This window comes from Olea europaea, unplaced genomic scaffold (assembly GCF_002742605.1).
Source record: "Olea europaea var. sylvestris unplaced genomic scaffold, O_europaea_v1 scaffold1020, whole genome shotgun sequence".
Lineage (NCBI taxonomy): Eukaryota > Viridiplantae > Streptophyta > Magnoliopsida > Lamiales > Oleaceae > Olea > Olea europaea.
Genome location: NW_019227527.1, coordinates 121,946 through 149,759, shown reverse-complemented (window position 1 = coordinate 149,759; position 27,814 = coordinate 121,946). Strand labels below are relative to the sequence as shown.

The 27,814-nt window shown below is 35.3% G+C and overlaps 2 protein-coding genes across 6 annotated transcripts; one reads left to right on the top strand and one right to left on the bottom strand.

Annotated features, from left to right (window-relative positions):
• Window positions 1-1,110: 1,110 nt before the first annotated feature.
• On the bottom strand, window positions 1,111-6,880 carry LOC111372662 (serine/threonine-protein kinase HT1-like). The gene is made up of 8 exons (XM_022995044.1): window positions 6,638-6,880; window positions 4,485-5,412; window positions 4,353-4,384; window positions 2,452-2,465; window positions 2,345-2,368; window positions 2,130-2,207; window positions 1,901-1,952; window positions 1,111-1,696 (listed from the first exon to the last, which is right to left on the bottom strand). Exons 2-8 carry the CDS (start codon window positions 5,318-5,320, stop codon window positions 1,350-1,352), a joined length of 1,383 nt encoding a protein of 460 aa, XP_022850812.1. The 5' UTR covers window positions 5,321-5,412; window positions 6,638-6,880; the 3' UTR covers window positions 1,111-1,349.
• Window positions 6,881-9,710: 2,830 nt separating this feature from the next.
• On the top strand, window positions 9,711-26,937 carry LOC111372680 (probable starch synthase 4, chloroplastic/amyloplastic). 5 transcript variants are annotated; one of them, XM_022995062.1, is made up of 15 exons: window positions 9,711-10,058; window positions 11,031-11,555; window positions 11,968-12,066; window positions 12,161-12,213; window positions 12,784-12,841; window positions 13,127-13,209; window positions 13,573-13,650; window positions 14,102-14,181; window positions 15,331-15,518; window positions 18,558-18,632; window positions 24,742-24,782; window positions 24,989-25,094; window positions 25,366-25,448; window positions 25,810-25,883; window positions 26,480-26,937. In XM_022995062.1, exons 1-15 carry the CDS (start codon window positions 9,870-9,872, stop codon window positions 26,590-26,592), a joined length of 1,845 nt encoding a protein of 614 aa, XP_022850830.1. In that variant the 5' UTR covers window positions 9,711-9,869; the 3' UTR covers window positions 26,593-26,937. The 5 variants fall into 5 exon arrangements, 3 of the variants coding, with proteins under 3 accessions (XP_022850830.1, XP_022850831.1, XP_022850832.1); XM_022995064.1 differs by having other exon boundaries at window positions 9,936-10,058; window positions 11,023-11,555; XR_002698810.1 differs by lacking the exon at window positions 24,742-24,782 and having other exon boundaries at window positions 26,480-26,928.
• Window positions 26,938-27,814: the final 877 nt, after the last annotated feature.

Below are 27,814 nucleotides of genomic sequence, written 5' to 3'. Positions count from 1 at the left end.
ACACACACACACACACACACACACATATATGACCCTGTTTGGGAGCGATTTTGATAATTAATTTTTTGACTGTTAGGAGAAAAGTGGGGACCATTTGTGAGAAAAGAAGTCAAGCTTTACGGCTGGAATATTGAAATAAGTAAAAAAATCAATTTTTTTGGGGGTGTGAAAAATCACTCCCAAACAACCTCACATATTACTTGATAATATATCAATATAAAATTATTCTATTTTTATTGAATAATTAAATTTAATGGAATAAAGTGTCGTAAAATAAATTTTCAAGTTTTCAAACCAAACGTGTTTTCTAATTCTCTACTTAGAGAAATGGTTTCAAAATGACAAACTAAAATCGTTTTTAGCAATATCTTAAAACATATTTTCAAAATAGAAAATTGAAAATGAACTCAAAATTCAAAAATTGAAAACTCGAATACCAACCGAACGGGCCATATATCCGAAAAGCCATTTATGACAAGTATAAGATTTTGCATATCATGTTTCTTGTATTATTATTTTTTTCCCCGTTATTTTTCTGGCTTTTTAAATAAGGAAAAGATGTGTGCTATAATAACTTGTTCAGCACGAATTGCCATTTATGCAGCAAATTTATAGAAATGGACGACTTTTCAATTGCATACTGTGCATTAGCTATGAAACCGAAATCATCAAATAAAGCGCACGTCTTTCCGTGCATAGAATTACACAAAATTTCGTATTCTGCAACCTGATCACTAAGTAAGAAGGATTCTGCTGAAACCTTGCTGTAATGTTTATTTCATTTTGTATTTAGTCGTTCTTCATCTTAAAGCTGTTTGATGGGTATCAACCTGGTTGGGATGAGCCCTTCGACTCTTCATGAATTGATCGAGGTCTATGAGTCTCGTGTGCGTGTTTGGAAGGAAGGCTGGGTGTATGGTGATGGTAGCTCAAATGGTCTAAACTATTTTTAAGATTTACGATTAGAAAGTAGACTTGTAGAGTTCATAACTGTATATGACACGGTAGGTAATTTTGTGCACTCTACCAAAGAGCATAAGACAGAAAAGATGGCCCCAGGTAACGGTGCCAAGTATAGTTTTATGTTATAGAAAAAGATGACTTCATGTATGCTGTAAACAGAACAAAGGGCATGTATAAATAGTTAAATACACATCAAAATCACCACTGTTACTACTAGTTCATTGTATCTTCAATCCAAACATTTGGAAGAGAAACACAAAACAAGCAGTTATTATCATAAATTTCGTCTCCTTTTCTATATGAAGAAATAAATTAAGCCTGATACATACAGATGACATACAATCAGATGTCAAAAGTTTCCTTTTCAATTCTTTATTCTCTTTGCATCAATCTGTAGTCATCGGCTGACTCATGCAGCACCTGAAACGAGCCTTTCTGACTGTGGTCATGATATTGGTTTCTGCAGCCTCGAGCATTCTGACCACCTCACTGAAGGATGGCCGAACATCGGGATTAGCATCCCAGCAGCGGGTCATGATCTCACTGAGAACAGGCAGGCAGTCATTGGGGATATTTGGACGGACGCCTTTGTTGACGACAGCAAATGCTGCCTGAACAGCAGTCATGTTCTGAAAGGGAAGCATTCCTGTGATGAGCTCTGACAGGACAATCCCAAAGCTATACACATCAACTTTCTGTGTATATGGCCTATGCTGGATCATTTCCCTGTAAATTCAGAATAAAATGCACTCAAGCAGCCATAGTAATAATTGGATACTTTATAAAGAGATTAGGAAAAACTGGAAAGCATTGAAGTGGTGATGACTAATATCAAGTTCCAATCTTTTAATGGGAACATTCAGTTGACTCCCACTGAGCAACCCAAGGAAATTTCTTATAGACTGAGTCTAAGCATCATTGTGAACTCCACTAGTACTGTGTAGATGTAAAAGCAACATCAAAGACTTGTTTCTATTAATCATTCGACACTAGAACATAACCATAGTCAGCAGACAGCAAAGATGTAAAGCCACAACTTATAGCCCCACATTTAACCGTGGAAACATCTTTAGAGTAAAAACCAACAGCATCAACAGTAAAATATCAATATGACAATCATAACGACCGCCGCTGATCCGATGACATCAAGACCTATTTAGAATTACTTGTCCATCCATCACTGTCACACTAATACCTCCACCAATCCACCAAGAACTACATAGATCCAGATTTGACATCTTCAACTTACAAGCATAACAGTCAATTAAGTTCAGCATATTAACATTTAATTGCACCACGAACGCTAGAGGCCTGTGATCACAGATCAGAGATAGTTCTAGCAAAACTTTGGATATGAATAATCATATAACCCCCATAATACCAGACAAGTATCAAGTGGACAAGTCTATACAATAAATACTTATCACTGTACAGTTATTTATCCAGTAGAAAAATAAAAACAGTAAAAGAGATGTCTACTATCCATGCCTGAACAGATGATGCTGTTTTCAAAATAACAAAAAGCATTTAATGCGATGGAATTCATATCAAAAAATGCAAATGAAAGCGAGCCCACAATAAAGTTGAGCTTTATAGTAGTAACATATTTTCTCAAAAAGTTTAAGCATCTAACATTGTCTCTCATGATAAGGTTAATACTTATTATCCCATCTGATGATTACTGTTATAAAGTACATCATTTCACAACATAACAATTACCTAAAGAACAAATTAGTAATTTAGCAAGCATCCTGATCTGGTTTCATTTAATGGACCGTTCATTTTCACATTTTTCTAACAAAGATTCCAATTTGAAACTGACAACAAATTGCAAGGAGAACCATTGACGAAATCATGACAATTTCTCCTGTGACAGGTTTAAGGCCACTTCTTAGTGAAATTGTAAAATTGACTTGGTAACAAACTAGGATTTAATTTGAGACCATCCACTTTATGCAAAAATATCATCATATTAGTAGCAAATGGTCAGCTAGATCCAGTCTAGATAGACTGAATCTATCATGAGGAATTGAATATTGCAATTATCTTGTATTGTCCCACTCCAGGATTTAATTTGAGACCATCCAATTTATAGAAAAATATCATCATATTAGTAGCAAATGGTCAGCTAGATCCAGTCTAGATAGACTGAACCTATCCTGAGGAATTGAATATTGCAATTATCTTGTATTGTCCCACTCCTTGAGGCACATGACAAATTACTACGTCTGGTAGGTTCCATCCAACTAGACTGAGTTCATGAAAAATGGTGCCTAAATTATTTCAGCTTATGTAAAACTAGTCTCCTTCACTTTATCAGTTTACTGCCGACAGTTAAGAGCATACTGCATATGAAGAGTAACAGGATCGTCAGCTATAGACAATATAATCATTGTGCTCATTGTCCAATACATGATGGTTAAACAGAGTTTTGAACATTTTTTCCATCATCACGGTTGATTTTACAACTCTAACGAAATGTTGACGATCACTTGCTTTTTTCTAAAAGTTGGAGACCACCTCGCTACTCAGCAATAGGTTGGTGATCAATGGTGCAATTTTCCCTGCACTATAACATAACTTTTTTTCAAAAAGAATGTACCTTCCTCAATGCTTGGCTGCACAATCATTTCAACTTGTTTAAATTTTTTTCAGCTTTGCTTCCTATCAAACTATTTTAGCCGCTCAAAGAGAATCCTCCACCTCTTGTATCTTTCCACTAAAATGTTGATAAGTAAATACAGTCAAGTTTGTTCTAACATGGCTTGCATAAAGTAATATATTATTTTTGATTATTACATGCAACAAAGGTATAAACTTTAACCATCATAAATCCTATGCTGAGCTGACAAAATCTTTCAATTTGGTTAACTCATATCTACGGATGACTTTTGTTATAGTGAGTTATCAATGGATGGATAGTGATAGCTGAGCTGTCACAGAGTAGGACAATACTTCAATTGACACTGACAATAAGTTTTACATTAAGTCCTTGAGTGATGTTGATTTTTTGATAAGTGATTTTGTGAAGAGTGATTTTTATTTTTATTTTTATTTTTTTTTGAGAAAATATGGTTAAAAAGTATGGAAATGTTATTGGTCCGCTTCAAAATTATTTTATTGCGAGGATGGTTGAAAATTAGTTCGAGGAAATGTGATTTTGAAAAAATAAGTTTCAAACAAGGGCTGAATGTATCCAGTTTTGTGTGGAGACAAACATTTCAGGCAAAAACTTGAAAAAACTAGAAAATTCATCAAACTATGGAATTCCCAGTTATGGTTAAGATATTTCACCTATGTAAATGCAGTTCCTCTGTTTTAATCACACAACCAATTTTGCTCATCTTATTTGGAAGGAAAAACAATCTTGTGAAGTTACTAAAACATACATTTTTCAGGGTTAGTGATTAAAGCTGACAGCCTGAGAGTAGAAGCATGAGGAACAACTGCCATGAAATAGTATGGCATGTAATATAACAAAGGCATACGCCAATTAATCAGCCAAAACTAAAAAAGGAAACACAAATTCCCCCTCCAATAGCCTTTTCCTTTTCTTTGGGGTTTTGATCAAAAGATTATCAGACTTCAAGTCACGGTGAATCAAATTTAAGCCATGCACATATTCCATCCCTCTAGCCACATCCAACGCCTGCTTTACAGCCAATTTCAAAGGCACAGATCGGTTTTGTCTCTTTGTCAAGAACTGACGCACTGAACCCCCCTTTGCATATTCTGTCACAATACACCAGACCATGCGTTTGCGGCACGCACCAATAAAGCGAACGATGTTCGGATGCTTCAACCTTGCCAACATCATAACCTCCTGCTGAAACTGCTGCTCCATCAAGTGTGCTCTCTCTGAATCATTCTCTGGTCTCTCCAGAAGCTTAATCGCTACATCCTCACCATTATAAATACCCTTGTAGAGCTTCCCAAAAGCCCCCTGAGCAAAAGCAGGACCCATGTTAAGCTTCCTCAAGTCAATCGTCCACTCATCATAATTCCCAAGCCCCTCCGTAGGATATTGAGGGTCCATCAAAGCTTGAGCTAGAGCATCATCGCTCTGCCCATGAGAGACTCTCCCACGATTGACACTTGCAGCATCAAAATAGTTTTTAACATGCTTGAGGCCTTGATGGCCCAAGATGCGTGTACGGGAACCATTTGATCCAACACTGCTGTTGTCTGTCGACATGTCCACAGAACCTCCACCATTGCTCATCCGCAAGCTTCCATAACTATCAATTGACATGTTTGACCCCTCATTGAGCTTGTGATAAAAATTTTGAGAGAGATTATAATTGTCAGGGGCATAGTTTAGGTCTATAATCCCGGTAAATTTTGGACCCTCCAACATTTTCCTTTCTAAACAGTTTCACAACTCCTTGAAACTTCTCTTAGATCCTCTGCATGAGGGTTTCCAGGCTCAAAACCTCACTCACAAAAACTCTATAAAAAAAGGAAAAAAACAAAAAGGTAAAATTGCATTCCAAAAAAGTCAAATCAAAACAAAATCATTTAAATGTTCTATTGGACTGTATTTATTCACAATCATAAAAGAAGCCACCCAACTGGAGCTTCAAAACAAATTAAGCATAACATTTAAATTTGATATCATCCGCTAAAGGGATAGGAACCATTCTCAATTTAATAAATTTTCTACGAGTCAATATTTTCCTTTTTTCTTCTTTTTGGGTGTCTATCAATTTTTTCTTCACCATGAATCCATGAAAATATAGGACATTGGTCAAGTAGACATGCAAGCATAAATTGTTAACTGAATGCCAAGTAAGTCAATAGGACCCACTATTCGACCAAATCAACACCTGTTTTGTATTCTTTCCATTTTGCACTACATGGCCATTCTTCTATCTTAGTGATGTTACCTTCCATCCTCCACTGCCATCTATGCTTCCAAGTTCCAAAAAGTCTGTATGTGCTTTATTTTCACACCTAGGTCAACCTCCCTTCCCTTTTAAATCAAATTTCCAAATAATATTAGAGTTTAGCTGGCACTTAAAATACATTGAGCAAACCAACAGATGCTTTTCGTGGATCCAGTTACAGGGGAAGGGGGATTAGGGTTTGTCAAGAAGGGGTTGGATGGAGAAATAAATACAACCGCTTGCCATTGTCCTTTCCACATTCAACTTGTAATAATGCCAAAAATTAATGAAGAGGAATGAAAAACGAAGAGGTAGAGGATATTTTAGACAAAAATAATTGAGTAGATTAAAGAAGAATTTTTCTCATATCACAAAGTGATGGTCTTTTCCCACTTCTCCTCGCATTGTTGAGCAATTTCAGGTAACTCCTCTAAAATTAAGTGTAATAAATGAATTATCCACAAGTCAATCAGAACTTCAAATAAAGTAAAACAATAAAACCCCAATTTTCATTTCACATTTAATTTTCTTATCTCTGCTTGACTATAAATTGCAGCTATCACAAGTCTAATTCAGCTTCGATTTTGACATCCGAAAAGGAAAACTTTGATTCAAAAACTAAATAAATTAAACACTTCGTGACAATCAACAGCACCAAAGAAAGCCGGCTAAGTTTCTTCCAAGTAAAATCATATTAAAAAAATCAGCACCCTTCACATGAACCCCATAATTGGACAAAATTCAGTGCTCCGATGTTAAAATTAAGGGGAAAAAATATGAAAACATACCTCGATCGAAAACGCTTGACGTTGCTATAATTTATGGCCTGAGAAAAACCCAATTTATTTCCACGGCAGCTCAGTGGTTCAAGTTTTCCCCTTATTTCTACACTTCGACTGTACAACACATAAAGATAAAACAACAACCACGACGCCCTAAGAAATAAAGTGCGATATACGTAGAGAGAGAGAGAGAGAGAGCAATGGGAAGTGTATGACTATAGAAAAATGGAGGAGCGCCGGTCTTCGTCTTCTTTTGTTTTTTCTCTCCTTTATTAATTAATAAGAGAAAATTGCAGTACAGTCCCACATATTGTCCTCAGAGAGTAAATTAGCCTTCTAACTTTTCATTTGACTGTCGTACAATCACTTCGCAAATTGAAACATACTGCAATGGTTCTCCCCATCTCCAACCAATAATTCTTCTCAGAAAGGGTCACGGCCTGTTTCCCTAGCAAAACTCCATCTCCATCCCTATCGGAGATTTCAAAAAAGAGACGATGACAGAAAAGACTAGAATAGTACCAAGGAAAATGTCATGTTATCCCTCCCCACTCTACAAATAAGAAATTTCATTCCGAAACAAGACGTTGAATCGTAAGCTGGAATGCAACATTTTGTCATCAGTAGTTCACAAAAATAAACCATCAAAATATTTATTAATATGCCATGCTATCCCAATAAAATGTATATGAAACAAATCTTTCAATTAAATTTATCTAATTTATATGAAATATTTATCAATCTATTTATATGGAAGCTTACCTGAAAATTTAATCATGCAAAAAGAAGGTTTAACTCTTCCATAAGACTTTGGAAAGGCACCAATCCAAGTGGGAAAGCAAATTTTAGATTAAAGGGTTAAATATGTTATAGAGACAATTATACATTTAGAACGGGATGTTAAAATGCGGGATGCGTAGAGCATTTTATCAATCTTAGTTCACAAAAATAAAAGCAGTCAATATATTTATTAATATGTCCAAATTTATTTATCACTCTATTTATAACGGAAGCTTCCTTCAAAAGTTAGGAAAAATAATTTTTTTTTCCTTTTTATTTTATTATTTATACATTTGCAATAGCACGAAAAGAAGGCTCGACTCCTTCATGAGACTTTGGAGAGCACCTGCCCAAATCGAGACAAAAAAATTCTATTCAAAAAGTTGAAAAGGTTGGGTTGTTGAGACAATCGTACAATTAGAATTGCGTGGAAAGATCAGAATTTAATTTGCTTTAATTTAAAAGGCTTAGGGATCCACTTGGAGCTCAGATAATAAACTGGGGACCGAGAATGAATTAAATTCCCTATTTCTACTGGCGAAAGACCTGATGTGTAGTCACTTATACAGACTATTCGTGTATAAGCGTCTGAAGTGGGGCCCAGATACCATACAATGACATACGCCGTCCATTGTAATCAGCGTGACACAACGATGACGACTGAAAGTGGGCCCATAAGAAGTAGGTAGTAAATTCCGACTCAAATTTACGAGGGCTGCTTGATATACAGTAAGCTTCTTCACGCTAGAACACACACATAGGAATGTGGTGGGGTATTTCTTGACAATTTTTTTCTTCACGGTGGCCCATATCGTGCGAGTATTCTGACAATCTTTTGTGAATTTTTGTTCTGTATATATAGATTAATTGCGAATTTATATACTTGTACAGGCGCATTGCTACCAAATTTCACCAAATACTGCTATGACAAATCTACCAAGTGTATTTTTGGCAAAATTTTGATAGAATTTTTATGTACACATAACAACTATGGACAAACTCTCGATGTGCCAATCAATAATCCCCCACCCGTGGGCCTACTTGAAGATAAATTGACATCATTTTTCAATGAAATTGTTTAGAAAGTACAACTGATTGTACTTGATCAATTCTCGTTCTCGACAAATATAGAAAAAAAGGTGCGTTCGGATCTCAATTCATGAATATCTCAAGAATGAAACTGGTTGCATGGTGACAATGACATGGCTATTTTCAGGTGCTAAAATGACTATTAGCTATAAAAAAAAAAAAAAAAAAAAAAAAAAAGTGATTAAATTTAATCATAATATCATATCATGGGACTTACCATTTTTTGTTAATTTTTAATCATATGTTCTCATCAATTTTATCAAAATATATTAAAAAATTTAATTTTTAATGAAATGTAAGCTAACATATCTTAATTTTAAAAAATAATTTTTAAACATAATTAAACACGTATAATTAGTACTATCTACAACGTGTCTAACCAAAATCCGAACCATTTGCTGGATTAATTACATCAATGGTCAATTGGTCATTTAAATTTTGAGCAATTTCATCAACCGTTGAACTTATTTTCTTACACTAGTAGTCGCTCGGACAAAAAATTACTATTAAATCATGCGTGGCATAATATAAGGTTAATAAAATAACATTATTTATTTTGTCGAGTTAATAAAAATCGTTGTTAAATGCCAAAATAGGTTTACTATATGATTTGAACCTAAAAAAATATCAAAACTAAAGTTGCATTATGTCTTTCTCATATGAACGTTTCTAGAAATGAATACCAAGGAAAATTGACATAATGAAATTTTAATAGCTTACACGAGGATAAGCTTACTTATTAAAATTTTTTCTTCAAATAATTTTACGGTTTTTAACAAGCATCGATATTAATCTTATATTAAACACAAATGACATGTTACATCAATTTGTGCCCCCGTTTGATCCTCATTAAATTCAATTACATTACATTACATTTCATTTTTCTCTTTCCTATTTTCAATCACACAATCTTTCATAAAATAATATTACACGTAAATTAAAAATTTTTCCTTCTTTTTCAACCACACATTTTTCTAAAAAATATTATTCCCTCCATTTTTACTTTCAGGTAATGGGGATCAAACGGTGGCTTATCTATTAATGATTTATGCTATCAATCCTCAGCATAAGATAATCATTGGAGCTGGTTAGATCTACACCTAATTATATATTCACAATTTTATTTTGGGGTTTTAAAAATAATAAAAAATAAATAAATCTTATATTGGGGCCAAGTATTTTGCAGTTAAAAACTGTAGAAATGGAATATGCTGGTTCATTATTGAAAAATCCCAATGGGTCACCCAATCATCATTCAATTTGCACCTTCAACATAAATATCTGAATTTCTGCTCTAAAATTTATTTATTTATATTCACCTTTTTGCAAATTAGTAGAGAATTACAGTACACAAAAACTTTTTGTTAAAATGAATGTATACACTCCTACTTCAATTACCAGTAATTGCTTCGCAGATTCGTTCTTGCTTCTAAATCGAAGGAGCAACAGTAATATCTATTACTGTTTTTACAACACCAAGAGAAAGGTCAAGACACTGAATCAAGATTTCATTTCGCACAATTTCAAGATTCAGGCTGTTGAAAAAAATGCTCCTCAGGTAAATTACTCGAAGCTGCACATGCCAATATTCACAAATAATTCTAGTGGCTTTTTTGGCAGCCATTGTTTCAAGATCAAGAACACGTTTGCTTAGCTTAAGAGCATTTTAAGTAATGATTTGTTTCCAAATACGTTTGGATATGTTGTATTAGTGAAAAATTGCTTACTTTTATATATTTATCCCAATTTTAACCAACAAAAAAATTATTTGGTTTACAAGAAACGTTTAAGCTTAGGCAAACATGCTTAATATTGTTGGAATAATAGTAGAAGTAAAAGTAGCAGTTAATCTCGTTTTTGTTGCTTTATTGAAAGTTTGGTTTGAGATTGTCTTGGAAATATTCTATGTAAAAGAAGAATTTATTCGTGATTTATTCCTTTTGGATCATCGAGCCATTAATGCTATGCAGAAAAAACAACTTATTTGTCCGCATATCTTGTTAAGGTAAATAACTGTGAAGAATTAGTAGTGATCTACCAAAATTATTTTTCATCCTCCCAATATAATAGCTCAATTGATTCTTTAGAAGGTCCTATACATGTCATTGCACTTCCCAAGTAGTTGAACTGGCAAGAATAGAAGAGACGATTCCTTATACACTATGCTGGTTTAATATCAAATTTTGATTTTGAAAATTTGGAGCTACTTACAAATAGCAGGAAGGTGGAACAATGACAAAAAATTCGATAACTAGGAATAAAAGGGTATGACTATGTTTTAGCAAGTCACACACTCATATAGTTTTAAAATGAGATGCCTTTTCTTTTATCAAATTCTTCAATGAAAGATTCAAAGTGGTTGACATTATAATGTTTGAAATATAAGTTATTTATAGAAAGTGAAAAGAAATCTGGTGTCTATCTTACCATTTTGTGTCTATCTTACCATTTTGTTTAATTCTTATTTTAACATTAATTCTGCATTTGTGTTTTAATTATTATTCTAATTTTCTAATTTTAAGTCTGACAGTTGGATGTTGAGAAGTTAGAAGGTTCAACAACTAAGTCCGGATTTAATAGTTTTAGTTGGCCTTCTCCCGAAGATGAAATTCCATTCTGGAAGAGAGAATTTCCATCATGGGATATCAACTTGGATGGTCCTGTTGACATCAAGAAGGATTCTGATCTTATACACATTGTTCACGTGACAGCTGAAATGGCACCCATAGCAAAGGTTGGAGGTCTTGGTGACGTAGTGACTGGACTTGCCCGTGCATGTTTGTCACGTGGCCATAAAGTGAATGTTTTTTTACCCTTCTACGAGTGTATCAACAAGCAGCAGATCAAAAACTTGGAATTGGTGAATACATATGACTCCTATTATGACGGGAGTTGGGTCTCTACTAATGCATATCAGGGAGTAGTTTCTGGCATCCCTGTGATATTTGTCGAACCATCGAACCACTTCTTTAAGGGACAATGTGTCTATGGAGGTTCATACAATGAACTGGAAGCATATCTATTCTTTAGCCGTGCTTGCCTTGAATGGATGCAGGTTTGTCCTGATAAATCAATTTTTTTTTAAGAGTTGAAACCACGACAAGCCACTTATTTTTTATTAAAAATCAGCCAGACTTTCTCTGACCTGAGTAGAATTTCTTGCATATATCTAGTCAGGCATGCTCGTGTGTGTCCAGAAGAATGCAAAGGAGGTAAAACACTACTTGGTCAAAAGATGCTGAATAATTGGTCCAAACACTTTAAAACGTCAATAAAAGATTTTTGAATAAATGTTTTACTAACAAACATTTGTCGTGTGCCATAGCTGTTGCAATCCGACTATTTACCTTAGTTAAGATATGTTCTTTTGGGTTCATAGTTCTATGTTTTTTCTGTTATTTTCTAATTAAAATTTTAATTTCAATTAACATTGCCAAAACTCGTGAAAGAATTTGATCTTACTGCAGGTCACAGGAACCCAGCCTGATATCATTCATGTCCACGAATGGCAGACTGGTGCTTTGCCTCTGCTTTACTGGGATATGTACCATCATCTCTCGCTCAGGGTAAAATATATTGCACTTTGGATTTTTGAAAAAAGATTGCAATAGTTGGTACAGTATATTGATTGAATTATGATGCTGAAATATTAAATTTTAGATACCAAAAATAGCGTTGACTATTCACAATATGGAGCATTACGGAGAGTGCAGGTACACTATAACTTATCACATTTTCTTGGAAGTACATTGATGATGTATTTACTGTATTTGATTTGCACTATTCTCTTGCATGTCCAAGTAGTTTTTTTTTCTTTGATTAACTCTTCTACTGATGCAGTCTGTATGTACCTTCACAAATTCTAAGATTTGTTGGTTGCAATCCAGATATGAGATATAAAAATTCTTGGAACCTGATAATACTGAAGGCATTTATGCCTGGTGACTCTCTTCGACATGCTTTCAGAATTATTGACTTGTACAAATAGCATACTATGGTATTGGATTTCTTGGTTATGTCCTCACTCCCTCTCTTGAGTGGGTGGTATCTCTTTTGATTACTGCTTGACTGTGGACCTTTTTTGGTTTCTGTTTAAAAAAAAAGGAAAAATGGTTTTTTGGTTTTTGTGAGCAGTGAACAACTTTGAGTTCTATTGACTTGCTGGTGCAACTAATCACTTTAGAATTGAAATAAAACTACTTATCGATTGGTTCTTTTGATACTGTCAAAAATATGACGTCGAAGTTTGTATAAACCTGTTTATGGTCCTGTCTCTTTGTCAGCAAAGAGCAGCTCAGCAAATGTGGCCTTGATGGATCTATATATGCAACTGAAGAGAAGGTGGTATTTTTATATCTTTTTTTATCATAAACACACAACACATAAGAGTTTCATGTCTTGTTTATTCATTATTTCCATAACATTCTAGCCACTTAACTCTCATGTACTTGTTTGTAATTCATAAAAGCAAAAAGAGAGAGAAATTCGTCAACATTAGTTTTTAAGGGAAAATATTTAATTGCTAGCTACCTATGGTTTCTGACAAAAAATAGGTATCAACAACTTCTGGACGGGATATTTTAATAAGATAAAGGATGTTACCATTTCTTGTTTCAAATGTTGTAGGCTGTGGATGATCGAACTATTGGCCATAATCCTGAGCGGATAAGCTTATTGAAAGGAGGCATAGTCTATAGCAATGCAGTAGTGTAAGTTTTGATACATTTATGCATGCTTTCTTAACTTCTTCACTTAAATTTTCACATAACTATAAATTATGGGAGAATACAAGTTAGTAACTTAGTATTTAAACCTGTTTGGGTTCTCGGAATTGAATATTGTCGGATGACTGGCCCTTGGATAGTATGTATTTCTATAGGTAAGGGAGGCATTTTTTTAAATCTCCTTTCCTCGTATTTGGCAAAAAATATGTCACTCTGAACATCATACTTAAGAGAAATTAGTCCATTCAAGTATGTTTTAATTGTGTATTCTCTATGTTTTACGTGCAGAAGAGAATACTCGATGGGTAATCCTTTTATGGTTTCTTTGTTTTTTCTATCAATTTCCAGTACAGTCTCTCCTACTTACCTCAAGGAAACACTTTGCTCGGGATGGCTTGCAGGCACATTGATAAGACACCGTGAGAAGTAAGAACCTCTGATTCTTGCAGTTTGAAGTCAGTTACTCTTTATTCTTAATGGAGTTCACATTCTTGAATTCCTAATACTTGGTGATTTTGTGTATCTGACCCAAATTCATCGAGAATAAGGTTTATTTTGTGAAATGTGTTTTAAGCACTCATTTTATTAGTGAATTTCAATCATGGATGTTGAACCTTTCTAAGCAAAATCTCCATGCATCTTTTTCAAGATGCTAGCAATTCTGTGTATCTTATTGAGGGCACCTTTTGTTCTTTACCTAGTTTTTGTACTTTTGGCATCTTTGATGTCCTTGATGAAGTATGCATGTTACCCGGATAGAAGCCATGCTTTCACAGAAGTTTAGTTCAGCATCTACCTTGCTTTTGCTGTTTAAATTACATTGTAGATTATAAAAGAAACCTCCAAATTTTCTCACCGAGGGTAAAAACTTTCATAGGTACCGTGGTATTTTGAATGGGATAGATACTGGAATGTGGAACCCTGCAACCGACATTTTCTTGCCTGCTAAGTTTGATGGTAATGATCCCTGCATTCATGAAGATTTTTTTGAAATCATAATCTGTTTCGTGTTTAATTCTTGTTCTATATACTGTGGGCAAAAGAAGGTGAGAAGAGGTAGTATTGTGTTATTTTTTGATAAATGAAGTTCCGCTCATGTATTAATCAGTATGTTTTAAAATAGTATCTACTACAACAAAATAAGCCTGTTTCCAATAATTTTGGTTTTGGCTACATAAATCCTTTTCCTTTTTTGCTACTCCATTTGCTCCACCATTATATCTACTGAAAAATCTAGTGCAATCAAATCATTTGCAACTCTATCATGCCATGAAAGCTTTGTTCTACATCTCCTTTAACTAATTTGTTTAATGGGATTGCATAATTATTGTCAATGGGAGCTTCTTTAGGTCTACACAAGGCGCACTCTGACCACACAAGTCGTTTTTCCCCTTTTTTATCGTTACAAAGTATAAAGATTATTGCCACGAGATGTGACAAATGTTCATTTTGGTATCTATGTGGTACCTAGATTTACACGGATGCGTGTCGGATATGCTGACATGCGATTTTTGAAAAAAGTATTGACACTATACGTTGATTAAATTTTTTTAAAATTCTTCATTTATGCGGTATAAATTTAGTTTTATACTTGTTATTAAATTTCTGTGTTGAAATTTTTCAAATATGAGTATTTATTTGTTATTTACTTATAACTTTGAATTAAAAATATATACTATTTTTAATAAAAAAGAAAAATGTTTATAATAGAGTGTCTGAAAAGTGTCAGTATTGAAACGTGTAGTATCGACACGTATCAGACACAGATATGTTATTCTAGTTAAAGTGTCTGTGCTATAGAAATGACTACATATAAATCACAAGCAAGTTTTTGTATCATGCATAAGCATGACCCTACCTTTTTGCGAAGTAGTTGGCATGCCCGTTGGAAAAGAAATTTAAAATGCGAAAAACTTCACAATTGTCAATCTACTTGTTTGATAACATTAAGCCACCTTTTTCTTGGCCTTGTGACTTGCAACCTGTGAACAGTTACTTCCAATCTTAATATAGTTGTCTGCCAGTTAGGTTATATCTCAAAAAAAGTTAACGAGATCTCTTTCTTTACCTTTCTTCGTTTTCATATAATTATTTATAATTTGGCAGCTCTTAATATTGAAGAAAAGAAGACATGTAAGCACTTTGTTCAACGAGGACTTGGTCTGGCTTCAGGAGGACATCAGATGGGTAGTCATGCACCCGATAAAGTGCCTCTGGTGGTATGCATTACTCGATTAGTTCCTCAGAAAGGTCTTCATTTGATAACTCATGCGATTAAGTATGTTAAAGAAATTGTAAGTTCTCTTCCCGTCTCTCGTCACCCTCCACGATCCACATACATCCACTTGCATGAATTCAGTTTTTTCGTTTCTAATATGTTCCTCCAAGCTTATTATATATGGAATCAGTGGCTATACTTGCTATGTATTGCAGCAAATATATAGTTTCTTCGAGGAAAGGCATTTTCTTATGTCTCATCTACTGTTGAAAGCTTAGACCCAATGATATTTTATTGTCACCGAGCGAGAAAGACTACATAATTAGTGCATACTAACAACATAAATTCAATACAACTAGCAGAGGGTTTCCAGTCCATGATATGGAACATTACTTGATGACTTCTAATATTGGACGGTGAACGAGATCTGAAGCAAAAGAAAATAGGGGGAAATAGTAAAGTTTTCAATTGTTAAACAATTGAAAGTGTGTGAAAATTATGATAGAGATAACGCTTGCACTAATAGCTTCTCCTCTGGATTGTTAAAACATTGTATGAGAGGATGTGATGAAGAATATTAAGGAGTTCTTTCAAAATACGTAATCGATGAAGTCACAAATTCTACTTTCACACGTCTTAATCAGAAAAAAAAAATTAAATAAATAAATAATATTAAATTCTAGAAAGCTTAATGATTTTGCTCGTGTCAGTTTGGTGTCGAGTTCGTACAAAGCTGAGAGATGTCTTGGAACATACCGGGACAAATCTAGATGTAGCACCACTTGCCGACAAATTGGCAGATGAGTACATGAAAATGAAGTGGAGGGTTAGTGTTTAAAGATTGATTTTTTAAAGGTTGAAGATTATGTTAATTTCAAGGTATAACACATATCGGGAGGGGCATATAGTAGCAGAATCATTAGCAGCATATGCAGCGACCAGCCAATCTGATTCATGGTGGCATACAACACCACGGTTCTTTTCAAGTTTGGTTTCAAGTGATATGTTTGGTGGTTGTACTTTTCGCATTTCTTAGCTTGTAGTGTCCATTGGATTGTAAATGATTGGATTGATTGTTTTCTTTTTAAAGGGTTTGCTGGTTGGAAGGCTTAATGGTGGGTGCAACTAGTTCGAATGTACCAAAAAGCTCTCCAACCAGTTGCCCGAGTTCATAAGAATAGATCATGTTAATGGGCTTTCTGCACAGGGGATTGGTCTTTAAATGAAGACTTGTTTAGGAGGTTGTATGGGTGAAAAAAAATCTTTCTTGAGGTAGGAAGATTAACCCTTATCCAGCTGCTACTATTCAGCATTCCTATATATTATTTGATATTTCTCAGAAAGTCTCATAAGGTAATGGACTAATAGACCACATTAGAAAAATTAATGAGACTTTCCGTGGGATAACAATATGAATGGGACCTGGTTAGTAGAAGTGAAAGAAGAGGTGACTGGCAGTAGGTAACCTTAAAATGAGAAGATTATGCGTTTTCATTAAAGTGGCTGGGAGATTTTCTTAGAACAATATTCTTGGTGGGGAAGGATGTGAGGAATAAATATAGTCCAGACCGAATCGGCAGAATTACAAAAGAAATGTGAGGGGCCAGTTAGAAATCCTTGGATATTTGTATCTCAGGGATGTTCATCTTTATACGGTCACAAAATGGGATGTTGATATGGGGAATAAAATCAGTTTCCAGGTAGATTTTTGGAAATGTAATTGGTTTCTTTCTTCACTTTCTCTATATTGTATAGTCATCGCTGTGAAAGTTTCCTTAATTCTGCCAGTCTGCTTTGGCAAATGGAAACTTGAGTTGGAACTTTCAATTTCTTAGAAACATACTTGAAGTAGAAATTTCAACATTATCTTTAGATATTCTTGATTTTCCCCTTGATTCTTTGTCATTCTGATAAAAGACAGTGGACACTGGACTCCCAAGGCATATTTTCTTGTAAGTCATACTTCCAAGTTTTAGTTGATTGAAAACTGTGTAGCCTGATTGATAGACTTGATTTTCATAAGATCAATACTTGTGATTTTAGTCCAATGAGATGTCCAAATCTTTTTTTTTCTTATTCATAGCGCATAATGTGCCCATAAGTGTTCGAAATGTATTGATCATCTGTTTTTGCATTGTCAAGTTGCAAGGATAGCAGCAGATTATTCACTTTCCAGGAAAGCAAAGTGTTGAAATGTAGAAAGCAACAGTATCAGCTATCTTTTGGTGAAGTGGAATGAAAGAAGTTGCAAAACTATTGAAGGAAAAGAGCAAGTTATTATTAAGTTTTAGGAAGCAGAAAAATACCTAGTTTCATTAGGGGGATCTACATAAGGATTTAAGGGCGTTTTCCGTTTCTCTAATTGTTTTCAATTGAAAGAAGTATTTTCTCTCTTGAATTTGACGATATCTTTCCTTTATACAATCTTGTCGATTAGAAGACTTTCTATGTTACTCTTTTGATTAAGTGCTGGAAACACTTTCCTGGAGTAGGGTCTGTCAACTGCTTCTGCTTGCAGTAAAAAAGCTTGGCTTCTCACCTTGCAATGAAATACATGTCATTAGATGTGTGCTTTGTGTAATTTTTTCTTTACTAGACTACCATCCCTGGTTTCCAAAAATGAGAAAGAACAAAAAAATAAAAAGCTTGATGTAGGAATCCAAAAAGAAACAATTCAGTTAATCAATGAAAGAAAGAAAAAGATTAACAGGGATAATTTGGCTGGTTGCACTATTCTTCAGAAGGAACACAGTTGAGTCCTCTAGTTGATAGCATTATGTAATGTGGATGGCTATCACCGAGCATTTGAGCTTTGGGATACTGAGGTTCTTAATGGAACCTAGAGATCTCTGGTATCGAAAACCAATAATTGTTAGAGATCTCTAGTATGGAAAACCTATAATTGTTCTTGTATGTACATTTGAGCTTGTTAGAATAAGTATACGGGGGGCATAGAAAAGATCTTGTTATACGGGTGTAACCATGTTAATGTGGGTAATGTGTCCAGCTGCTCTTTTTGATGTCATTATTGTATTACTTTGTTGATATTCACTTATAAAGATCTTGTCTGAGTTTAGCTTGAAAATTCCAATATCTATCTTTGGGGTTGTTGCAGAGCGGACAAATGGTTGTGCTAGGAAGAGCCTCGGATAGTCGGGTGGAAAGAGAATTCAAAGATCTTGCAGATCTGGTAATACATTTCTTTACTACATATGGCAGTTGATAAATTCTTGTTATGAAGCAATTAGATAAATTTGGTGCTAAATATTCTACAGTAATGTTTTGGAAATAAAATGTGACACAATAAGGTTTTCTCCAGTAATAATATTCAACAGTTGCTTCTTTTGGTTTTGGATACTTTGGTGAAGACAAAATGAGAAAGAGAGAGTTCTGCCCCGACTGCAGAATTATGATAAGACGTGCAATGATTTATGTAGAAAAGGTCCGAGTATGGAAAGGAGACAAGCTATATTAATTATAGTCAATTAGTGATTATAATCTTGTAGTTTTTGGTAGAATAGTTTTATTCCTATTTTAGTAGATTAGTTTCCTTTTCTTATTTCTCATCCTATGTATATACTGTAATCAATATTTTTCATATATTGAAGAATAAGAATTTTCTCTCAATCTCGTTTTCTTCATGGTATCAGAGCCAAGGGCTCTCATCTAGAAAACTATGGCGGAATTCCCTGCCGACGGTTCTGCGTCTACAATGTCTGGCGCAAAAACAGAGGGTAATTCCTCAATTGGTCAGAATGCATTCGTTGAAAAATTAAACGGGAAAAACTACCGTGAATGGACCCAGTCGATTAAACTGGTGATTAATGGAAAAGGAAAGTTGGGCTACCTTACCGACCCGACACAGCCCTGCAGCAACGATGGCACTCTGAAAACTCCATGGTAATTGCCTGGCTAGTGAACTCGATGAAGCCCTCTATAGGGAAAACCTATCTGTTTCTTCCTACAGCGAAGGATGTATGGGATGCTGTAAAACACACCTATTCAGACACCGGAAATGCTTCACAAATCTTTGAATTGAAAACCTGCTTGTGGCAGACCAAACAAGGGACAAGAGATGTCACAGAATATTTCATGGAAATGACATCTCTTTGGCAAGACCTCGACCTCTGCAGTGAAGAAGAATGGAAGTGTCCCGACATCACCTTGTACAAGAAGAAGCAAGAAAACGAAAGGGTCTATGAATTTCTTGCCGGCCTGAATCGCGAACTCGACGAAGTTTGAGGCCAAATTTTGGGGCGCTGCCCACTACCTTCCACTCGAGAGGTTTTTGCAGAAGTGCGTCGCGAAGAGGCTCGCCGACAGGTGATGATGAGAGAGGTTTCTAGAGAAGCTTCAGCCCTAGCTGGAAGGAGAAATGGACCTCCAAAAATTACATCTTCTGGCCAGGAAACTATAAACATAACAGGCCAAGATTTGGGCCAGAACTTGAACATATTAATGGGCCTTTTAATGGCAGTGATGGTTTGGGTTTTTCAAAAGGAATTATAAATGGGTTAACCCAAAAACAACGGGGCCGTCCTTGGTGTGAGCACTGTCGTAAGCCGGGTCATAAAATAGATACATGCTGGGAAATTAATGGGAAGCCAAATGACTGGAGACCTAAGCTAAACTTGAGGAGCCGGGGATATCAGGTTGAAACGAAAAACAATTCAACTGCAAGCAATACATTTAATTCCGAGCAATTGGAACAACTCTATCAACGATTTACGAGCTTTCAAACCTCCGGTCAGTCTTCTCCTAAAGGCCCCTCTAGCTCACTAGCCCACAAAGGTATCTTTCCTAGAGCCTTAAATACTTCAAAATATAAAAATGTTTGGATTATTGACTCCGGAGCATCCGATCATATGACGGATTCGTATCATCTATTCAATTCATACTCAACTTGTCCTGGCAACATTCGAGTTAAAATTGCAGATGACTCACTCTCCTCTGTTGCAGGAAAAGGGAGTATTCGAATATCTGAGTCCTTAACATTGGATTTTGTTCTCCATGTTCCAAATTTGTCTTGTAACTTATTATATGTTAGTCAAGTAACAAAAAATTCCAACTGCTCTGCTAATTTCTTTCCATCTTATTGTGTCTTTCAAGACCTTTCATTGGGGAAGACGATTGGCAGTGCTAAATAATGCGAAGGATTATATTACTTCGAGGAAGCCGATGTGAGTTCACTAGGTCAACTTTCACAATGTAATTCTACATCTACCTTTAGAGATAGTGAAATCTTGTTCTGGCACAATAGAATAGATCATCCTAGCTTATAATATTTAAAACATGTTTGTCCTTCAATTTTCACGAATAAAACACCTATTGAGTTTCAATGTGAAAATTGTGAGTTTGCAAAACATCAGTGAACATCTTTTCCAAAATCAATGTACAAACCATCCAAACCATTTGCTATGCTTCACAGTGATCTATGGGGACCTTTCCACACCCCTAACCGTACCCAAACAAAGTGGTTTGTCACATTTATCGACGATCACACTCAAGTATGTTAGGTTTATCTACTGAAAGAAAGAATTGATGTTCCATCAGTATTTATGAACTTTCATTCCATGATCCTGACACAGTTTCAAACACAGCTTCAAATTCTTTGCACTGACAACGGCACAGAAGATTTCAACGCTACTTTGCAAGACTATTTAAAAAAATATGGAATAGTCCACCAAAGTTCATGTGTCCATACCCCACAACAAAATGGGGGTTGCTGAACGAAAAAACAGGCACATACTAGAAGTAGCTCGTGCCTTAATGTTTACAATGAATATGCCAAAAACATTCTGGGGAGATGCAATTCTAACTTCTACTTATCTAATAAATCGAATGCCCAGTCGGATCCTCTCTTTCAACTCACCTTTAAAAAAACTCCAAAAATGCTTCCCAACATCTTATCTTAATCCAAACCTACCCTTAAAAGTGTTTGGCAGTACTACATTTGTACACATTCAGTCCCAACACCGAAATAAACTTGAACCACGTGCCATTAAATGCGTGTTTATTGGGTGCTCTCCCACTCAAAAAGGTTATAAATGTTATGAATCTTTGGGGAAACGGGTTCTCGTGAGTCTCGATGTCACTTTTTTTGAAACCACACCTTATTTCTTGAAGCCTTCTCTTCAGGGGGAAAACTTGAACTTAGATCGACTCTCCAATCATGAATTCTTGGACTTTGATCTCTCCCCATCTGACCTCACATATACTAATCCTCCTAGTGTGCCATATACAGAAGAAAACTTGAATTCAGGGGGAGATGGAGAAAAGCAAAGTGACAAGGAGATACTAGTTTAATCACGAAGGCCTAAATCAAGTGTAATGAAACCCTCGCAACTGAAGCACCAAGAAAGTCGGAACCGGTGATGGGAACTGACAAAGATCCTTTCAACAATCCAAGTGATGATCTACCTATTGCTCTCAGAAAACCAACCAGATCATGTACTTTACATCCTATTTCAAAATTTATGTCTTATAGTGCTCTATCTACAAAATTTTGTGCCTTTACGACTAATCTTGACAAAACAGAAATTCCAAGAAACATTCAGGAAGCCCTGGAGTCACCCAAATGGAGAGAGGCAGTAATGGAGGAAATAAAAGCTTTAAAGAAAAAAGGAACGTGGAAAGTGGTAAACCTGCCAAAAGGCAAGAAGCCTGTCGGCTGCAAATGGGTTTTCACTATGAAGTACAAAGCAGACAAGACAATAGAACGTTACAAAGCTCGTTTAGTTGCCAAAGGGTATACTCAAACCTATGGCATTAACTACACAGAAACATTTGCGCCAGTGGCAAAATTAAATACAACCCGAGTTCTCCTGTCGTTAGCAGTGAATTTAGACTGACCACTTCAACAGTTGGACATCAAGAATGCGTTTCTCAATGGGGAACTAGAAGAAGAAGTTTTCATGACAATACCATCAGGTTTCAACAGGTTAAATGAGGAAAATCAAGTGTGTAAACTCAAGAAGTCCTTATATGGACTAAAACAGTCACCTAAAGCGTGGTTTGATAGATTTGCAAAGGTACTGAAAACTCAAGGATATCAGCAAGGACAGTCGGATCACACCATTTTTTACCATCAATCAGGAAATGGAGCAAAGACTATCCTAATTGTTTATGTGGATGATATCATTCTGACAGGAGACAACATAGCTGAAATAGAAAGATTAAAGAAGTGCCTAGCAACTGAATTTGAGGTAAAAGACATCGGGCAAATGCGATATTTCCTAGAAATGGAAATTGCAAGATCAAGAAAAGTTAGTGTTTCCCAACGAAAATATATTCTTGATCTGCAAACCGAAACCGATATGGTAGGATGCAAATCAAGTGATACACCTATTGAGGCAGGAAAAGTGAAAAAGGGCACTGGAAAACCCGTGGAAACAGACAGGTATCAAAGATTAGTCGGTAAATTGATCACCTCTCACACACTAGACCTGACATTGCTTTAGCCGTCAGCATGGTCAGTCAGCATATGCACTCTCCTAAAGAGGTTCACCTGGAAGCAGTATATAAAATTCTCAGATATCTAAAAGGAACTTCTGGAAAAGGTCTGTTCTTTGGAAAACATCAAAAGAAAGGAATAGAAATATTCACAGATGCAGATTGGGCTAGATCCATAGAAGACAGAAAATCAACTACTGGCTACTGCACATTTGTGAGGGGAAATATGACAACTTGAAGAAGTAAGAAACAAAATGTGGTAGCAAGAAGTAGTGCTGAAACTGAATTTAGAGCCGTTGCACAAGGAATATGTGAAGGACTTTGGATAAAGAAACTCTTGGAGGAACTAAAAGTCGGAGTAGAGTTTCCAATCAAACTCTATTGTGAGAATAAAGTAGCTATTAACATCTCTTTCAATCCAGTACAACACGATAGAACAAAACATGTGGAAGTGGACAAACATTTTATCTAAGAAAAGGTGGACGATGAGATCATTTGTATGACATACATTCCTACAAAAGAACAAACTGCATATTTATTTACAAAAGGGTTACCCAGACCAACATTTGACGACCTTATTAGCAAGTTGAACATGATCAACATCTATAGTTCAATTTGAGGGGGAGTGTAAAAAAGGTCCGAGTATGGAAAGGAGACAAGATATATTAATTATAGTCAATTAGTGATTATAATCTTGTAGTTTTTGGTAGAATAGTTTTATTCCAATTTTAGTAGATTAGTTTCCTTTTCTTATTTCTCATCCTATGTATATATAGTGACTGTAATCATATTTTTGATATATTGAAGAATAAGAATTTTCTCTCAATCTCGTTTTCTTCAATTTAATTATAGGGTGCCTAGATTGAGGGTGCACAATAACTCATGCTGGCGGAAGTGCTCCACTAGTGCAAACAATGAAATTGACAATCAAACACTCATTGATTCTAACGAATACTGAGAACATAAGGTTCAAATCCTCATTGATTCGAGCGAATAAAGAATAACTGAGAGAAATTGAGAGAAATCTGAAAGGGGTATTTAATAACAACCAAAAACAAATGAAACTCTAGATGTTGTTTTAAAGAAAATAAGAAAACCCCAGAGGAAATTAGTAAGAAATTGCAAGTAATGCCCTTAACTATCATGAAATTACAAAGACGCCTATGTTAAAAAAGAAAAAGAAAAACAGCAATAGTAAAAAAGTTCATCTGCCTATAGCATCGAACACCCCTTCACGTGCTTCCTGTTTATCAAACACTGGTGTATTAAATAAGTCCATCTTCACCAACATGTGCTAGAGAAGATTTGTCATGAACAATAAGGAAAAGAAAGGAAACTACAATGAAAGAATAGATTACACTGATGGTCAAGTAATTTAGATATCATATGGATGGAAGCCATAGCAATTTGGTTTTGCTGTTAGCTAATATATTCTCAAATGGAAAGGAAGAAATTAAAGTAAGGATAGACAATGGGTTTGCTTGGTGCTGGAATAATAAATATACTTTTCCATATTTTGCCATTCAGCTTACCATATTGGTATTAACTTTTGATTATGTTTTACAACAGTGAATCTCAACTTTTGAATTGTTCATTGCCATTCTGAATGATATCAAGTAAACCATCACTAAATAGATGGAAACGAAACAATCCCTGATACTTTCTTAGATCAATCAACTCATATGATAATATGACTTGAAGTATATTAAATCATGATTCAAAGGTCGCAACAGTTTATATGCACTCTTGGAGGAAATAAGCTGTATAACTTTTTTTGCATCTTCTTTTCAAAATTGTACAATCAACATATCAAGCTGACAAAAAACTTAAATTGAACTTTTATGTAGCATAATAATGGTTCCAGCATCCGGATCCTTCTGACGTATAGGTAGGTTTCCTTCATACCCCAACTTATTCAGGTATCTTTATCTTCTCAGAATCTTGCCAACGTCTTTCATTTGCGCTTGAATGCTTAACTAATTTCGTCTCATGTTTTACTTGATTAACATGTTTATCGCAACACATCATTCTCGAAACCATCTTTACTATCTAAACGATACCTACTGCTACTTAAATATCTATTGCATTGTGCAGCGAGGAATTGTCCCACATGCTTTATGCTGCTGCAGACATGGTGTTGGTTCCATCAATATATGAGCCATGCGGACTTGCTCAGCTGATTGGAATGCGTTATGGAGCAGTATGCACATGTTCTTCAGCAAAGCTATCCCTTAGTTAATATGAGGCATAAAATTATTTAATTCACACAAGTTAGGCAATCGAATGAAATGCTGGATGACTGTGGGTAGTTAAACTTGTATTCTAGTATATATGTTGTTTAGAATTGCTTGATCTCATGTCATATATGATTTTGACATTTGCTGTTGAGGAATTTCTTGTCTTCTACATATTCATTTTACAGTAGATAGACAGTTCCAGAAGCAAAACTTCATACAAGTTATTTATGACAGGTTCCTGTAGTTAGAAAGACGGGTGGTCTTGCGGACACTGTCTTTGACATGGATGATCAGTCACAACCTGAGATGGCAAATGGGTATTAACTCTGCATTCCATATTCGCCTATTTAGAACTAACAATTTTTAGGTTCTTCAAGAGCTTCTTGGCATTTTCTTAATTGAGTCAGACAAGGTCGATTCTGCTCTAGTCAGTTCTTGTGGATGGTGTATCTTTGTTGATTTTGATATTTTCAAGATCTGTGAAAGACGTTTAGCTTTCTTTTTGGAGGATTGAATAATATGTTGACCTTTTACTGCCATGCATTTGATCAAGAGAACTCTTGAAAATGTTAATGCCTTGAATTCACTACCCTCATGATATTGTTTTACAAGTTATTCACATATCTAGAACGAAACTAAAGTACATGTTCTTTGGGTTTCGTTTCGTTTTGCTTGCAGATTTGTTTTTGAAGGAATAGACGAAGCATCTCTAAACTGGGCCCTAGACCGTGCCTTTCGTTACTATTGTGGAAGTAAGTTCTGCATAATATTGAAGGAATGCTCAGACAAACTGTTTTCCCTCGATCTTTTTCTTGTTTTCATGTCCAATTTCTGTCTTGGTCGCTCAAAATATTTTGTGTGATAAATTGCTTTATAACTCTTTAACATAGCCTTCTTGTGCTTCAAAAACCTAGACTAACAGCATATAATTCTCACACACTGAACAGTGTTTTTCATCGACCTAGTTCTCCAACTAATTATTTATAGTACTTTAATGCCACAATGTTCAACCCATGGGCGTATTTGAATCGAGGGAACGTGTCAAAGTTTTTGAGTTCAAGTAACCCAAAATATCCGCATGAAATCAAATACGGCATGTGTCGTACTTATTTCTTATTTTTGTTATAGTTTTCAAATAATCTAACCAACCACAGAGTCACATTATTATGCATGCTTAATTTTTTGGGCTCCTGCAAATAAAATATTTACTTTGTGAGATGTAGTGAACACCTCATTGGAGATCTCATGTCGTAGACTTTGACACCACCAAATGAATGACAAAACATGGGAATGCCTCATGGGAGATTTTCATTCTTAATCAAATTTTTTTATTGTGGTTTTGATGCAGAACCTAATGAATGGAGTGCCATTGTACAAAAGGTCATGCACATCGATAGTAGCTGGAATAATACAGCAGGGAAGTACATTGATCTCTACAACTCTATAAGAGTAAGAGAGTGAACTTCAGATCTAGCATTATTAAGTCCATTTCCCAGGTGAACGTGTTGCTACTGTGGAAACTGTGTATTCAAATCTGAAAATTAAACTACAGAAGGGTGTTGGGGTGGGTGGGGATAGGGGTATGATTGAGCTTGGGTAAAAGGGTAAACCAAGAGCTTGTATAAGCACTATCATGTGCATAGTTTGTTCTTTGCAAGGCGCTGCAGTAGTTGATACCAGGTGCCTAAGAACATCAGATTTTTAAAATTATCGTACGTCTGTTTATCTAAATTGGATACACAACGGAAACATTCAGGCAGAAGGCAAATTTTCTATTCGATGAGCAAGTTTTCGAAAGCTGGTCTATTCGTAGTCTGTTTTATGCATCTTCAACATGTGTGAAACATTTCAAATGTTATGTTGGGTATGTGAGCATCTAAGGATTCTTTTGAAGTCTGATTTCAGGTTTAACAAGGTGAAAAATATTTTACAAAAGCTTCAAGGGAACCAGTGTACATGTTTGGCTAAGCTTAAATAAAAATAAGTAGAGCTCCTAAAAAGGAGTAAAGTTGCTGGACTTTAAAAGGACATCATCTTTCAATCTTCTAAAAGGTTACCTTAATCATGTTGAGATATTTTAGTTGGAGAATAAAGTTTACAAGTAATTCTACTTAATTTCAACTAAAAAAGTCATCTATTAAATTTTACTTAATAAGTAAACTTTTGCCATTTGAACAGACATCTTTCCAATCTCGTGCTGCCTCTATTGAAGTCCTCTTCTGCCTTTGTACGAGCAAATGATCATACTTGGTGTGTACTTCTAAAATTAAGAGCATGGTGAAGATGTAAGAATATTCGACTGTTACAAGAATTGTCGCTGATACATTAAGAAAAATTACACCAAATGAATCGGGTTAGTTAAAAGCCAAACAAATTTTCCAAGTGACAGAAAATAAAAGCACGCTACAAAACATACTTTCGCTTCAAGGACTAGCAAGAAAATCACCAAAAACAAGTACAAATCTGTAAAGATCACAATAATGAGCGACCTGTGGAAGCAATAACTGGTTTATATTTGTTTGTTTGATGGCGAGTTATAATCTAAACACATGCATGTAGTCAAAACTCTTCGTCTACTAGCTACAAGGGCAGGGCACGGTGGCGTGGGGTGGAGTGGGGTGGGGTTTGTTTTGTATACACGTATGTGTGTATAATATTCAACCACCTTTCAAGCTGTTTCTCA